Source organism: Pteronotus mesoamericanus, unplaced genomic scaffold (assembly GCF_021234165.1).
Source record: "Pteronotus mesoamericanus isolate MK-2021 breed Mesoamerican mustached bat unplaced genomic scaffold, CSHL_Meso_final contig_25, whole genome shotgun sequence".
NCBI classification, from domain to species: Eukaryota; Metazoa; Chordata; class Mammalia; order Chiroptera; family Mormoopidae; genus Pteronotus; species Pteronotus mesoamericanus.
This window is the reverse complement of record NW_026555105.1, coordinates 21385553-21402660: the sequence shown is the minus strand read 5'-3', so window position 1 is coordinate 21402660 and position 17108 is coordinate 21385553. Positions and strand designations below refer to the sequence as shown.

The 17108-nt window shown below is 51.9% G+C and overlaps 1 protein-coding gene across 1 annotated transcript in view; it reads left to right on the top strand.

The window, feature by feature from the left end:
- The window catches only part of RSPO4 (R-spondin 4), a 33683-nt gene extending 16923 nt beyond the window's left edge, over positions 1-16760 (top strand). The window contains exons 2-5 of the mRNA XM_054573464.1: positions 9423-9611; positions 10269-10409; positions 13026-13211; positions 16657-16760. Of these exons, the coding sequence (XP_054429439.1) occupies positions 9423-9611; positions 10269-10409; positions 13026-13211; positions 16657-16760 (620 nt within the window). The remainder of the gene's footprint in view (positions 1-9422; positions 9612-10268; positions 10410-13025; positions 13212-16656) is intronic.
- The last annotated feature ends 348 nt before the right edge of the window (positions 16761-17108 follow it).

The following is a 17108-nucleotide window of genomic DNA, read 5'->3' as shown; positions in this document are numbered from 1 at the left end:
GGCAGGGGTGGCCAGAGAATCGCCCAGACAGCATTTAAGGGGGACCTGAAAAACAGAGAGACAGACATTTCACCCTCTGATGGAACACACCTGCACTGATCTGTCCTGTCTGTTGCGGGTGAGGGAGAAGCAAGGAGACCCCCAAGGGGCAGGCCAGCCTTGGAACAACCCGAACTGCCACTCTGTGGGCAGTGTCCTGTCTCGGTCAAGGTCCGATGGACACTGAAGGGGACAGTGGCCTTAGCACCGCATGGAACTTAGCAAGGCCTTCGTAAGGGGGCCTGTTATTCTGTGTGGAGGACTAAGGCAGGCACGGGGGTGCGCCGGCAGGCAGGGCGCAGGGTGGCCTGCAGACTAAGCCTGCAGTGCTGGCTCTGACTGTCCGCTGCCCCTGCGGCTGAGGGGCCGCGAGCAAGCCGCCGCACTGCCCTGGACCTCGGTTTCCCCCTCCCTAAATGGGTATGATAGTAGCACCTAAATAAATTTTGCTGCATTTCTACATGGAGTGGTAAGCAGCTGTCCAAAAGAATGAGGCCACACTGTACAACGTTTGCCAGGATAACTTAAATGAGCAAAGCCAGGTGCTGAATAGTCCGTGCAGGGTGCTGGGTTTATCCTCCCTTGGAACTCACCTGTCAGTGGTAGGAAAGACACCAAAAACTCAAACGATGTCATAAATCGGGTGGGAATAAATGAAGAAGAACAAAGCAGGTGGAGAGGGGGATGAGGGAGTGGTGCTACCTCAGGCACAGTGGCGGCGGGGGGGGGGGGGTCTCGCAGGGAAGGGGACATTCCAGCAGAGGCCTGAGGGGTGAGTCCTGAGGATGAACGTGGGGAGGGCGTTCCGAGCAGAGGGAAGAGCAGGTGCGAAGGCCCCGAGGTACGTGGGGTCTCGGTGTGTTTGAGGAACAGCAAGGACGAGACCCGCGTGGCTGGAGCATAGAGAGTGACTGGGAGCTCGGGGAGAACGTGCTAGGGCAGGAGCAGTGTTGGGGGACTCCAGGTCTTTGCAGGTGACGGTGGCTTGGGCGGGGGAGGGTGACAGCACCGGAAGTGGAGAGAGGTGGTCAGATCCAGACTGGACATATTTCAGAGGTGGAACTGACCGATTTCTGAGAGACTGCACGTAGGATGTGAGGGAAAGAGAAGAGGCAGGATGACTCCACGGTTTTTGACGGAGAAGAGTAACAACTGAGTAAGGTAGATGGAGATACAAGTTTGGAGAGCAAAGGATAAAAAGCCTCCATTTTGGATGTGCGCCTGTTTATTATTGTATTCTGAGAGTCTTACCCATTTCCCCTTACGGGTCCTGTATTGACACCTTAGCAGGGCGTCGCCATCTGCTCCTTTGCCTGAGCTTCCTCCCTGCCTGGTACCAACTCACATACCATCTTGTACTCACCTCTCTTAAAAACCTTCCCTCCTCCTACACAGACCAGTCCTGCTCCTGTCGCCCCCTCTGCCTCTCCAGAAAACCGTCCCTGCTGACTCCAGCCTCTGAGCCCAGCTGGCCTGCCTGGGCCCTTCACTCGGCTCTGAGCAACATGGGCAGACATCGTCAGCTTTCTTTGCACTGTGTGTGTGACCTTGGTCCTCCCAGCTAGACTGCAGGCTCCCTCAGAGCAGTTGTCGAGAACATTTATTAAGCCATCATTTATTCATTCACTTAAGCAATATCCCTGGCTGGTGCGGCTCAGTGGATTGAGCACCAGCCTGTGAACCAAAAGGTCACCGGTTCGATTCCCAGTCAGGGCACATGCCTGGGTTGTGGGCCAGGCCCCCAGTGGGGTGCGTGTGAGAGGCAGCTGATCAATGTCTCTCTCACACATCGTTGTTTCTATCCCTCTCTTTCTCCCTCCTTTCTCCTCTTTCTAAAGACAAATAAGTAAATAAATAAAATAAATAGTTAATAGGCACCTGCAATGTGCAAGGCCATGGGTATTTGAAGAAGAGCAAGCCAGGCTGGGCCCTAGACCTCGAGGGAACACCTTGGGGTGCCTCCCCATGAATCTCCCATGAATCAAGTCATAAAATAGTGCTTATTCGTCTGCTACGAGCTGTGCAAAAGCAAAGCACCTTCCCTGGATGAGCTCACATCATCCTCACAAGTTCCTGGAAGGTGGTTGCTACTATTGTCCTCACTGGACAGAAGAGAAGACTGAGGTTCAGAGTAGTGGAGGCACTTGCCTTAGATCACCCAGCCTGGAAATGGCGGTTCATCGAGCCCCAAAGTCAAGATCACGTCACCATTCTGCTGATTGTGAGACCCTCTCGGTTCCCTCCTGAGTACACAGAAGAGTACGGTGGACTGGATACTCCCAACCCCGAGCCCCCCAGCCGTCTCGAAGCCAGGAGTCGTCTCCAGCACCCATCCCTTGCTGCGGATGGTGCAATCTACCCCCTAGGCAGGAAAGCGCTGGGCTCCCCTGAGCCGTCCTCCAGTGGTAGTGACTGCCTCCCATATGTGGCGGCTGAGCAGGCAGGGGGAGCCCAGATGTTGTTTACTCCCTCTGGTCATCGGTGATAGCATCCCCCCACTGCCAGGCAGGGATTAGAGGATGCACTGCCCAGCGCTCCCTGCGTGAGGCCCCCCTACATAGTTCTGGGTCTTTCCCAAGGACGGAGCAGGGCCCATCCCTCCCTAGGTTGCACGACCTAGGGGCAGGAAGCAGCGGTTCTCTCTCTTTCCCCATCCCTCTCACCCACCAGGGGGTCCTTCGGGACAGCTGGGTTAAATCCTCAGTCCACAATGACACACGATGTTCTCATGCAAGACACACTTCTCTGGGCACACCCCAGTCATGAAGAAACTCTACCCCCTAAAACGTGGACATCAAAATAAAAAGTTCTGCACTGACTGCCAAAGCAAGTCCAGGATTGCAAACACCCAAAGGGGTATGGCGGGTGGTGACAGTAATGTTTCCGAGACCCTCGTAAGTGACAGGCTTGCTCAGGTCCCTACAACATTATCTATTGGGTCAACCAATAGGATTCCTGTTTTACAGAGGAGAAAACAGAAGCGCAAAGAGGTATTAGTTCAAGGTCACATGGGCAAGGATAAGGAGCAGAGCTGAGATTTGAACCCAAGCAGCCTGACTCTTAATCCTTCTCTGTTCTTAAAGTATGGTCCCGGGGGAGGCTCGGTCGTCTCTGTGCTCACCGGCTCGGCAGGTGAGCCTGATGCATGCCCTAGCGTGAGAACCCCTACCCTACGCGGTCTTCAACATGAGGGAGTGAAGGGCTGTAAGGGAAAGGGCAGCTCACGGATGATAATACGTAACAGCTGACCTTTGCCCTCAGTGTCAGGGATAATAGGGAGCCGTGGGAACTGCAGCAAACTGGGACACATACACCCCGTCTGTGCAACTCCAACCAGCGATTGCCTTGCAGGGATTAGGCCCAGTGTTGGCAGATAGTCTGACTTTTCCCAGAGAAGCCCAAATTCCAGATTTTATGTGAAATTTGATTTTTTAAATGTTGGCAATCTATCCAAATTGTTGGGTGGGGGTTGTGTTTTGTTTTGTTTTAAGCGTGGAGCTGAAGTCCTTCACTTGGATATTGAGGCTTTTTGGTGACAGACTCGCTGTGGGCTGCTGAGGAGATGAGCCTGTCTGGGAGAACGTATACTTTTCAGCGGCTTGGAGGTCCCCCTGTGCCTTTGACCCCCACACAGAAAGCGCGCAGAGCAAAGGCGGGTGGGAGGCGTGACACCGCAGAGATGACTCTGAATCTACTCCAAATCCCCAGATGGAAAAAATGTAGAGATCACTGGCAAACACTGAGCCATTGACTCCTGGTGCCCAGGATGTGGGTCCCCCTGAGGTTGGGAACGGTCATTTGAAGAGCACAGGCCATTCCCAGATCCCAGCAGAAAGAATAACCTGCCTTTCACCCAAGACAAAAGCTCCCCCCTCATGTCTCTGCCCTGAGCTCTTCACCACCCCGAGGACAGACCATCTGCCTGGAGACAGTAGTTGGTAGTTTCTGTCCACCAACGTCTCTGCCTTCTCTTTGTTCACCTGTGAAAGGGGAGGAGGGTCCCAATGTGGGTTTACAATCCCACCATGTGTCATGACAATGCAGGAGCAGAAAAGGAACTTATATTTATGGAGAAGCACCTACCATGTGCCAGGCACTTGCTGGTTCACCTGCACATACCTCATAACAAGGCCTATGAGGGTAGGAATTACTGCCGCAGTTCTACATATGGGGACAGAGGCCCAAAGAAGTTAGGGTACTGTCCAAGGTCACTCAGCAAGCGGTGGAGCCTGGATTTGAACCTGAGCACCTGCACTATAACATGTGCCCTTAGATTTTTGAGGGCAGAAAACATGTCATCTGCCTCAACATAATAACAATAGCTCCGATTTATCAAGGGCCTACTGTGTGCAGGGATGTAAGTTAAAAGTTTTCTATGCACTATCTCCTTTAATCGCAACCCTGCAAGATAAGCATTACTGCCCCTTTTAACAGCTAGAATAACTGAGGCTCAGAAAGTTAAAGTCCTTTACCCATAATCACACTGCTGTCCCCCTGGATCTGACACAGAGTAGAGGCTCAGTAACTACTTGTTGGATGGATGGATTGAATGAATGAATCATTCACTCCTGGGCTAATGTATGCATTCAGAGTTGTTTTAAGCCTTTATCCCTTTGTAGATTGCCCAGCTTGACCAAGTTTCAACTCAACCCCCTGGGTAGCCAGGAAGACAAAGTGACTCAGATGTCATTCCCACCCCCAAACCCCCGCCCCCTGCCCCTGCCATCCCCTACCAGCTGCTGGAGTAACACAGGACCACACGTTTTGGTCCAGCTGGCATTTTGGCTGGGGAAGGATGGTCCTGATTATGGGAGACAGTTGCTAAGGGAAATCACAAGTGGTGCCACCCCCTCTGGCACCCCGAGAAAACTCGGGGAGTTTGCCATGAGGACTCCAATGCTTTTGTTTAGACTGGGAGGGGGCAGCGATGAAGGCCAGGATCCGGGGGGGTGTAGAAGGACCCAGAGGTTTTCCAAGTGTGCTCCCCAGAACCCGGAGCCCTTGGGATGCCACGGTGGGGATGCTGCAGGCCCCTTGTCCTCGCTGAAGCACAGCTGCTCCACCGTGACCTGTTTCCTCTCCGCGAGCTACATCATTTTGGTGGTAAGCTGACAGGAGGAGAGCTAGCTCAAGTGAAAACATGACTTTTGGGGGGATTTATGGGGTGAGCCAAGCCCTGGAGGGACTGGAACCTGAGTGTGGAAGATGCTCAGAAACTCGATCTTTGGGGGCCGTGAGGTTTCTGCATGCTGTTCTCTCTCTGCCTCTGATTTGTTTGTTTTTCTCTCTGCTTCTATTTGGGTCAGGAGTCTTCTGGTTGAAAGTGACAGAAAACTTAACTCAAAGTAGCTTGAGGAAAGGAGAGAATTTATGCCCCCCCCCCCAAGAGGTGAATCCAGGTGCACGGCCAATCTTGCAGCTCTGCTGTTGCTGTTTGACCTCCATTCCTGGCACACTCTCCCCTCACCTGGTGCCCACCAGCTCTGGCCTACATCTTCCCAAATCCAAATAGAATAGAAAAGAACACACATACTCATTGATGCAAAAAAAAAAAAAAAAAAAAATCCTAAGACTAGCTCTTGCTGAGATATATGCCTACGTCTGAACACACCGTGTAGTCGAGGGGACCTCATGCTCTGTCGGCCAAGCCCGGGTTAAGTGCATCTGGGCAGAGATGGCTCCCCATGACCCTCAGACTCAGGGAGTGCAGAAGGGTGGGGCCTCTGTTAGCAAAGAGAGGGGCCGCAGATGCTACTGCCCACCAAAGCTTGTCACACATGTGCACCAGCACAGGCCTCCCTGCCCTCCTGCAAATGTTCTTAGGTCAAGAGGCCAGCCCAGACCATTCTCTGCCAGTCCAGAGTCAAGTCCTCCAGACACACAGTCTAACTGGCCCAGCCTGCAGGAGCTGTTGGTCCCTGGTTCGGTCACCCACCAGGGAATAGGGTCATGCTGTTACAAATGTGGCTGCTGGGGCCAGTTTACAGGGAAAAGAGATTGTGAACAAGGAGGACACTTCCAAAATGCCTATTACATTTATTTTGGACTTGCTAAAATGTACATTCCTGGGCCCACACCAAACATTGTACAAGCCTCCCTGGGGATTCTTAGGCAGTCAAATTTAAGAACCGTTAAGCTTGGATATTTCTAAAGCAGCATTACACAAACTCTAGTTGTCATCGCTTATTATTCATAAAATTGGGATTCAGCTCTCTACATCCATGACCGTGGGGGTGCAGGAAAATAGCATTGCTGTTTTTAACTGGTTGTAGAGATGTGAGGAAAACGATCAGAATTCCAGAAGTCAGTGGTGTCATTACAGTATAGAGACACTAGAGGGCACCCTAGCCAAGTGCCAAGGCCAAGGCAGAGCCACTTCTATTCCAAGACCTGGGGTTGAAAGATACTAGTTGAGATCCATCGTGTGCTCTTGTGTACACACACACACCCACATACACACATGCCCTGACACTGTCCGAGGTCAAGGGGAGGGTCCTTGCCAGGTTCTTTTGTCTTCAGAATGTCAAAATATCACTCTAGAAATATTAATGCTGTAGCTCCAGTTGAGGCTTCTTTGCTGTTGGCTGCCTGACTTTGGGGAAGGTCCCACCCCTCCAGCCTCAGGGTCCTCACTGAAACTGCAGAGGTTTGGCTGAGTGATTCCTAAGCTTTTCTGAGTGATAGTGGTTATTTTGCTTTGTCCCCATCTGTGTTGCTATGAGTCACTTCTGCAAACTTCGATTCTTGCATGAGGTCTGGTAAAGGCAGGGTTATGTGGTTCACCCCTGGCCCCCCAGGCTCTGTCCAGCACAGAGGAGGCCCTGAAAGAATGTTCCAAGAGACAGCATAGGGCCTACTAACCTGGTCCCTGCCCCAGTGGATTCGGTGGGACCAGGGCTTATCATTTCACCTGTGTATGCCTCTGTTTTCTCAGCTGAAAAAGGGTAACAATGCCCCTGTCAGGGCATGAGTCTCAGTCCACAAACTCAGTTTGCAGGAAATATCTTTTTTTTTTCCTGTGACTGAACATAATTTCTAATCTGAACTCCTTTCCTGCCAAATGACAGAGATCACTTCAAGCCAGTTGAGGGTCCCTTTGTCTTTTGTTGGTGGGGTGGCATCTCAGGTCAAGTGGACTTACACAATGCTGAGGCACTGAGGCACCCTGGTCCCCACTGACATCACGCTGTGCCCACCTGCAAGGCTGAAGGTGACGTCATCAGTCATTGTCATGTCGTCCTCAGTATCTGTCAGAAAGGCCCAGTGGCCTAAGCAGGAGAGACAACACTTTCCTCCCTCTCCTATAAAAGCATCTAAGATAGGTCGTCCTGGGTTGGTATGGCTGTGCCATCATGTCTCTGTCAGTTCCCTCTGTCACCTGCCATCTGCCATGGTTCCAGCTACCCTGCAGGTGGAAGGAAGAAGGGGAAGAGAATAGCCCAGCCCTTCCTTTTCCTTTGAAGGGCATTTCCTGGGTGTGGCACAGGACATTCCCACTGAAAGTCCATTGGCCAGAAGTTAGACACATGACTCACACAGCTGCAAAGAAGCCTGGGGAATGTAGTCTTTATTCTTGCCAGACATCAATTCCACTAAAAATCAGGGTTCCGTTACTGAGGAGAGGAAGAAGGGACATGGAGACAGCTAGCAAAGTGCTCAGGGGTGCGGGTCTCCACTGCTCTCAGAATTCCTGTAGTCTTCCCCTGCTCAAGACCTCAGCCTCAGGGTGGACTAGTGCTTGGGAGCTGGGAGCAGGAGGAACAGAAAGAATGTAGTTCTTCACCCCTCCTCCACCCCCAAGACACAGTGGAGTCTGAACTCTGTTTTTAAAAAAATATACTTTATAATGAAATATTTCCAACCGACAGCCAAGAGATAAAAAAATAACATGATGAAACTTTGTGTACTGGGCAGCCACTTTTATCAAATCTTGCCATTGACATATTTGCTTTAGATTTTAAGATATTAAATATTATATATACGGGTGAAGTCGCCAGTTCTCTTTCCTAATTTCTTTCCTCACTTCTCACCTGAGAGGTGTTAAATCCTGAATTTAGTGCTTATCAGTCCCTTACATGTCTTTTACTCTTAATACAAATTTATGTATCAAAAATGTTACAAAATACTCTTTTGCAGGTTTCCAAACTTCATATAAATGGCTTCTTACTGTATGATTCATTGTACTACTTGCTCTTTTGCTCTCAGCATTGTCTTTGAGATGTAGCCGTGAAGACACCTGTAACTCTGCCTCCGTCATTCATCATGGCTGGGTTTACACAGGGTCCGGGCACGAGTAATGCCCCCCTTTTTTATTACAAAATCATAAGCATGTAATTCTGTAACATAACAATAGCACACGCAAGCACACCATAGGACATTTTAGGTGAAATGTTGAAATTAAAACTATAAATTATTACACCCATATTTTTCCCCTAACAATCACGCTCAAGCCGGTGTTACTTCTGCCGGACCCTGCATGTGCTTTATGGCTGTGGTACATGACTATACCACATGTGTTTACATATTTAATAGATGGTTATTGGATTTTTGCAATTGTTAGCATTGCAATAAGCATCGTTGTACACATCTCTTTGTGGAGATACACAAGTCAGTGGTTTTGAGAGTGCATTCCCTGGACCAGCAGCATTAGAATCCCCTGGGTACCTGTTAGAAATGCAGATTCTCAGACCCCGCCTCAGACTTACATAATCAGACACTCCAGGGTAGAACCCAGTGAACTGATGCTGGTGCCTGTTGGAGTTTGAGAACCACTGTTCTAGGTTTCGTAACAGAAGCACATCCTCGAATTTATTATTAGATGCTTCTAGATTCTTCTCCAAAGTATACACTCCTATCAGGATGGAAGTTTCCTCTCATCCTTGCCAGCGCTTGGTGCCATCAGAACTTAAGATCTTTGCCAATAGGGTGGGAGGTCTGGGCTCTGTTCACTTCTCAGCTGGTGTCCTCTCTCTGGCCCTGGAAACCCCCTCTTACAACAACACATTTTCTCTCTGGCCGCAGGTCCTGCCAGGCCTACAGCTTTGGAAACACACAAACTTTTACTCTATTTCTGGTAGCAATTTCTCTTCCCAGGGCATCGGTTAACCTCCATATGAGCCAGCTGGGTCAGTCAGGGATCCCAAATGTAAGCAACAGCATTGGGAGTTATCAGCAGGTTTGTGGGGCTCCCAGAGTCCAAAGAGCAGCTTTTTGTCACATGACAATATCTAATTGCAAGGAAAGCTGGGAAATGTAGTCATTTGTCTAGTGGCTATGTGCTCAGTTAATACCTCCGTGAGACAATCTGACTTGCTAACACATATAGTTTGACCATCTCTCTCTCTCTCCCTTTCCCCCACTCCCCACCCTGGTCTGGCTGGCAGTGGGCACTGGTCTGGGGGGAAACTGCACAGGCTGCGTCATCTGCTCAGAGGAGAACGGCTGCTCCACCTGCCAGCAGAGGCTCTTCCTGTTCATCCGCCGAGAAGGTATACGCCAGTACGGCAAGTGTGTGCATGACTGTCCCCCCGGCTATTTCGGCGTCCGCGGCCAGGAGGTCAACAGATGCAAAAGTACGTGGCTCCTCCCTTGTCCTGTGCTAGTGTTGGGCTCCTGGGCACCTCTGGCCCATATCCCACCTCTTGGCAAGTGGGCAAATGCTTGGATCCAGACTCGGGTCATTGCTTGGTTTCAGGCTAGCCCTAAAGCCCTAGGAAAGTCAGTGCCTTCTCCGGTGTAAACAGGGAAACTTCACCTCTACCCTAGTTTGCTGCGTGGACTTGGTACTATTACCCTCTGAGCCTGGTTCAAATGAGAGAAGGAAGCCTAACTACGAACTCTAATTTTTGCGGTGACCTGAGACAAATCATGACCATCTCTGAGCTCTGACAGAAGTGGAGCAGGGACTCCTCCCTCCTATCCCAGATTTGCTGTGTGACTTTAGGCAAGTCCCTTGCCCTTTCTGAGCGTCAGCTTTAAATACAAATAACCATGTTACCTTGAACATGTTCCCTGCTCCTGCTGGGCCTCAGTTTAAATGTGAAAGGGAGTTCTTCTTGAAGGTGACCCAGTTCAACCTTGGGCAAGTCTGGGCTTCGAAGGAGGCACTGAATCCTGACCTCGGCGCTGCAGGACCTGGGGCTGCTCAGAGGCCCTCCCGCCTCAGGCAGTCCCAGGGCCCTCTCCCTGGGCAGCTGTCCTCACCAGGGTTGGCCCTGGCTCTATTGCAGAATGTGGGGCCACGTGTGAGAGCTGCTTCAGCCAGGACTTCTGCATCCAGTGCAAGAGGCGGTTTTACCTGTACAAGGGAAAGTGTCTGCCCTCCTGCCCACTGGGCACTGCGGCCCAGCAGAGCACACGGGAGTGCCAGGGTGAGTGGGGGCCTCCCATCCCCTCCCTTCCCCTCCCTCCCTACAGCAGGGGCTGGCGAGGGTGTTAGGAGACCCGGAAGAATCATAGTAGAGTCCATGAGGATGGCAGGCCCAACACCACCATGTCAGGTATACATAGGAACCCTTCAACATGCTAAAACCATCCTTATGATCACTGTTACTACTAACATCGACATCATTATTATTACCAAGGGAGGCAGCTGAGTACAGAAGAACATTGATTTTGAAATAAGACAGACCAAGGCTAAATATCCTAGCTCTGAAATTAGTGACTGTGAGCAAGTTAGTTAAAAGCTCTCTGTCCCTCAGTTTCTCCAAACATTAAAAAACAACAACAACAACAACAACAAAAAACCTTCATGGGGGAGGGTTGTGAGGATTAAATTAATTAATGAAATTTGAAGTACTTAATACACTGACTAGTATACAGGAAGTGCTCAATACATGTCATTATTATACGTGTCATTATCATTACTGCTCTGTGTTCCCCGCTGCTCCTTTTCAGACTCCTGTGGGAGCTCTTCTTCTGTGACCAGTCCTTACATGAAGCTGCTCCTCAGTGTTCTCACCTGAATCACGTATCTCTGCCCACACATTCGCTCTGGGCTCATGTTCCCAGGCATTCCAAAAGCAGGTGGTTCATAACTCAGTGTCCCTGGCCACATCCCTCCCCGAGCGTCAGGCCACATCCGCACCCGCCCTCTGGATGTCTCCTTCCCTCCCTGCCCACCCTCAGCCTGGTGCCTCCTCTGTCAGTAACCACCTCTGTGACCCACGCTGGCCATGCTGGAGACAGAAGCATCATTAATGACTCTCCTCTCTCGTCCTGCATCCAATCCAATCTGCTCATTTGTTTGCCAAGAAATATTTGCTAGAGCATCTGCTATGTGCCAGGCACTTTCCGAGGAGCTGGAGACATATTAGTGAACAAAACAGACAAAGCCTCTGCCCTCATGGCTGTAACATTTTGCTGGGGAAACAAAAGAGACACACAAGAATAAATACAGATGTCAGGGGGCTAAAGAACTTGAGGGGAGGGGGAAGGGATTGAACCAGAATATTGCTCCCAACCCCACCCTATCCCTATCCCTATCCACCCCTTCTCCCCACTCTGCCCCTACACATCTCTTTCTCCCCACACCCTGCCCAGCACTGGATCCTGGCCACACTTCCTGCCTATCTACCTGCCTCGGTCTCCCTGCCTCCGGCCCATGCTAACTCTCATCTGAGCAGCCAGAGTGATTATTTCAAAATGACAATATGATCTGGTTTCCCTTCAGCGCAAGGCTCTTCGCTGGCTCCCATTGTCCTCAGGGAGTGCCCCCCTGGCCCTGTGCAATCTGGTCCCCATCTGCCAGCCTCTCTACCCCATCATTTTTTTCTCTTTATTTGACTTTATGCTCCAACTCCCCCAGTTCTAGGCCAGCATCTAGGCCAAGCGCTCCGGAAGAATTTGCAGGGGTTATTCCTTCCACCTGGAGCACTTCTTTTTCATGCCCTTCCCTGAGCCTGGCTAACCTCCCCAACTTCAAGACTGAGGCCAGGAGTCTCCTCCTCCTGAAAGCCTGCCCAGTCCCCCAGGCTGGGACCCGTACTGCCTCTGGGCTCCCACAGCTGCCTGTGCTTCTCCCATTACTGCAAGAGCACCCTGCCCTTCCTGCCTGACTTCTCCAGATGGTGAGCTCGGGAGGCAGACCCAGGCGTGCCTGGTTGCTGCTGCATCTGAGCACCCAGCGCAGCACCTGGCATGCAGTAGATGCTCGGTCTTCGCTTGTCAAATGAAAACATCTAGCAGAAGGAAATTGCTCTAAGGTCTGGAGACCCAGTTCTGGACCCTTTGGGATCTTAAACCTGCTGTGCTCTGTTGTGTGAGCCTCTTCTCTGTTCCCTTAGCCAGCCCCTTCCCCACTCTTAGTCTTGATGCCTTAATCTGTAAAACGGGTGTGTTAATAGCTTCCCCCTTCTTCGCTACCTCTCAGAGCTCTTAAAAGCATCAAATATGAAAGAAGATACATATATATTTGTTAATTACACCCTACTAAGATCTTTAATGCCCATACTATATTTCTCCTCACAATAGCACTGCATTGTTTCCACCTTCTACAGCTGATCAATGACGCATGATGAAGTTCAAAACCCATCCCCTGGCCCTAAGGGCTATTCAGCCAACCTTGAGGTCTCTTCTGCTCCTCCACTCCCAGCCCCTCGCTCCACCCCCACCCTGGCTGCTGTGTCCCTCAAACATGGGTCTCCAGGCCCCAGGGCTGCGCCTGCCTACCTGGGATATACTCCCTTCTGTCTCCATGCAGCGAAATACTCTCTTCTCTTAGCGTCTGTGTCACCTTCTGGGGAAGCCTTCGCCTTTAACGCCAGCCCACAACAGCCTGTGCGGGCCTTCGAACAGCCCTCACGCCAGGCCCTCCTAAGGAGCGATTTACATGTCTCCCCTCTACCCCTTGGATGGCCTGAGCCCCTTGCATGTAGAGATGCGTGCAAGGGACCTGAACCCCTCAAACCCTGCCCTTAAATCTGAAGGACACTCCCCTCCAGCTGACTCCATCTGTCGGTGTGTCTGTCTTTCCCTCCACCCTACAGAGGAGTGCGAGCCAAGCCCCTGGGGCAGCTGGGGCCCCTGCGCACACAATGGGAAGACCTGCGGCGCAGCCTGGGGTCTGGAGACCCGGGTACGGGAGGCCGGCCGCGCGGGGCAGGAGGAGGGGATGACCTGCCAGGTGCTGTCCGAGTCCAGGAAATGTCCCATCCGGAGGCCCTGCCCGGGAGGTGAGCACCAGGCCGGGTGTGCAGGGCCACGGCGGGAAGGGCCCAGGGGTTACTTTGAGTGGCCTCGGGACGCCGGTCTCACAAAGAGCACGTTGTAAGGCTGCCTGAAAGTCTGTCAGCCGGAACTTCGTGCGGGTTAAGCGTTAGCCCTTCCCGTGTCCTGTCAAAGGAGGGTCTTCCTTGCTGGGTGTCGGTGCCAGATCATTAGGAAGATCGACTTGTCCTTGACATCAAGGGTTCTCAACACTTGCAGGCTGAGCACGTGCCTTTTTGCACAAGGATTTTGGAACACTCTCTTCACTGCCTGGAAATAAAATTCATGGGTAATGTAGCCCACTTGCACAGATCATTACCCCAAAAAAGTCAGCATAGTGCCCTAACCACCATATAAAAGAGAAGCATAAGAAATTTCCTTGTGGCGCGGCTCAGGCCTGACACACAGAGGACAGAACGCTCAGTGCAGTGCAGTCAGGGCAAAGGTGACGGCCGGGGTCAGGGCCCGCGTGCACGTTTGTGCTGCCGCCAGAGATGCAATTTCCCTAACGGGGGCCAGCTCTTAATAAAGTCCACAAAACTGTCAGACCTCTTTATTGACATCCCTAGGCTAGTCAGAGAAGGGGGCCAAGTGTTCAAACGCCTTTGTCATTCACATGCAAGATGGAGCTCGGCTCTGAGCAAGCAGACTTCTCAGCTAGGTAAAGGCTGGCTGGGTAGGGACAACTCTTCTCTGTGATGGACTGTCCCACACAGCACCCCTGATCCCTGTCTGCCGAATGCCCCTGGGACCCCCTTCTTCGTGACAGTGAAGATCACCACACAGACATCCAAAATAACCCCTGCGGACTCTTAAGCACCACTATGTGAAAAAGTGGGGCTGCAGACTATGGTAGGAAGATGTGAATGATGAGCAACAGTAATATGGAATAAGCTAATGTTAAAGTGCACCTACTGTGTGCCAGGCACCATGTTAATTCTCTCTACTCATTAAGTCATTTAATCTATATAAGGATGCTATGAGGTAGGTACTGTTCTTATTGCCATTTTACAGATGAGGAGATTGAGGCCAGAGAGGGTAAGTCCTTTGCCCAAGGCTCACACAGCTAGGGAGGTGGGGGCCTGCAATTCAAACGTAGGTCTGTGTGCAAAGAGGAATCTAATTTCATGCTTAATAATGAGGCCACCGGGGCACACAGCTAGGACATGGTGGAGCCAGGAGTTGGACCCAGGGACATTCTGGTTTCAGAAGGACCTGTGGTGTCTGGGTTGGGAGTGCAGATAACAGAAATGGGGCCTTTGGGAGTCACAGTGGGCAGTTGGGGCCAGAGAAGCTAAGGGCCCCAGGCCCAGATAAGCACCCAGATAGACAGACGGTCTATAGCACTTGTTACTGTAACCACATCTCTCATGGCATCTGACAGATGATGGCTGATGGGAGAGCTGGAAAAAGGAAAGCTCTTCTCCCAGATGATGATGATGATGATGATGGTAATGATAACAACAACAGCTGCTGCTGCAAACATTCATAAGCACTGACCATGTGCTGGGCACTGTGCTAAGTGCTTGTAAATATCACTCCTTTGACTCTCACAACAACCCTGCTGTGGGCTCCTTGCATCATCCAGGTCTCAGCTCCATGAGAGGCCTTCCAGGGCATCACGTCACAGCACCTGTGTCTCTGCAGTGATGACACTCATTCTTGTGTTTGTTCAGCGTCAGGGCAAGCTCTTTGTCTGCCTTGTCCACAGCTGCCTCTTGAGTGCCTAGGACAGGCCCTGGCACGTAGCAGGTGCTCAGTTAACATTAGTCTCACCCCTACAAAAACACTCACCCCATACTCCCACCTTCAAAGCTGGCGAGGGCTACTCAGGAAGCCTCTCAGCGTGTCCCTCAGATGCTGTCCTCACCTGGGGCCTGACACAGGTGGCCCTGGAGCTTAGAGTGGGAGTCTCGCTTCAGTGGCCCCTGAGGGCTCAGGAGCGGGCATAGGGAGCGCCAGAAGTGGGCAGTCTGGTCTGAGGAGATGAGAAGAAGGGAGGAGCCCCAACTCCTGGGGAGACAGGCACGCAGATGACACTCAGGAAATCGAACCACCTTCCCCTTGCCTCTCCCAGCTTTTCATCCCTTGCCATGAGACTTGGGAAGTGACTCCCTGAGCCTCAGTTTCTTCATGTTTAAGTGGGCACGCAGCTCTCTTCAGAGAACAGTGTGGGGGCCAAACAGCATATGAAAATGGCCTGGGTATGGAGACGCTGTGTGAACCAAAAACTTAGGTCTGGCTCTGCTCTCCCACCCACGCCTCTCGGTCTTCTCACCTATCAATCATAATAATGGTAAAGAACAACTGGGAAGGGCATTTGGGCGGAGCCACAGCCAGCGCAGAGGCGTGGAGCTGGTGTGGACTGGCTGCCTCACAGCAAGGAGGCCAGCGACAGGGGCCAAGTGAACGAGGAGGCGGGGGTGAGAGGGGCAGGCAGGCCGGGAAGAGGATGTGGTCTTTTCCTCCAAGTGAGTGGGGGACCACTTGAAAATGACACCAGGAGCTGTAGCCCAGGCCGTGCCACTGAGCAAGCAAGGCCCCTTGTGGGTGTCAGGCATCTCACCTGAGATACGGGACTAATCAGATGCTTGTTTCAGAAACTCACCCCAGCTCCACAGCAGTCAGGGCACAACAGGGCCAAAGTTCCGAGTAAGGCCTGGGCTTTGCAGCCCAGCCCAGCCCTCCCACGGGGAACTGGGCGAGGTGCACACGCCACGGTGCCTGTCCTGGTGCCTGCTGCCCACAGCTGGCAGGAGCTTAACAGACATAAGTGCTTGGAACGCGGCTGCCACGTGCAACCACTAGCTAAATGCTCCTGTTATTGCTGTCATTGTTTTGATGGTCGTTATTTTCGAGGGGCAGAACTGGGGCCCAGAGGTGAGCGGGGAGGTTGCTGTGGAGACCTGGGTAAAATGTGTTGTCCCACAAAGATCCCTGTCAGGGGTGTCCAACCTTTTGGCGTCTCTGGGCCACACATTAAATACACGGCAACATGTAATCACACACAAAAAAATCTTTTAATGTTTTAAATAAATTTATGATTTTGTGTTGGGCCACATTCACAGGCATCCTGGGCTGCATGTGGCCCGTGGGCCACAGGTTGGACACCCCCTGGAGTGTATGTGGCAGGGTCCTGGGTGCCCCCTCGATGCCACGCTAAGTCCTGGGGGGCCCCAGGTGAATCTCCTGGCCTACGGAGGCCCTCAGCAAGTTAGCACCCCTCCCCACCCCTTAAGGAACTGAGAGAAGTGTTCGGTTTGGGGTCAGTTATCCTACAGTCCAGACTCCAAACAGGAGTTTCTCAGGGCAGCACCCACATATGACTCTGGGCCCTGCTGTTGCAGGGGACTGAGGGGCCTCCCAGAGCCCAACTGGCCTCAGAAACAATGCCCTGTGCTCCCGCTGCAGAGAGAAGCCCCAGCCAAAAGAAGGGCCGGAGGGACCAGCGCCCGCGCAAAGACAGGAAGGTGGACCGCAAGCTGGACGTGAGGCCCCGCTCGCCACAGGCCTGACCAGCAGCGCCGCTGCCCTCCTGCAAGACCACTGGCTGCATTCCTCACCCTTTTGCTCTCTCGCTCCTGCTGCTGCTTTTCTTCTCTTTCTTTTTATCTTCCCCCCTAAACCTCCTCTCTCTTTTTTCTACGTCAGTCTACTTTCCTTTTTTCTCCTTTATTTCCTGTATTTCTTCCATCGCTACTTCCCTCTGCTACATCCTTTCTTCCTGACCTCCCTCTTCCCCTTTTCTTCTTTCTCACTTTCCTTTTTTCTGCCTCTCTTCCTTTCCTCCCATTTTTCTTCCTGTTCTTCATTCCCTCTCTCTCTCTCTCTCTCTCTCTCTCTCTCTCTCACACACACACACA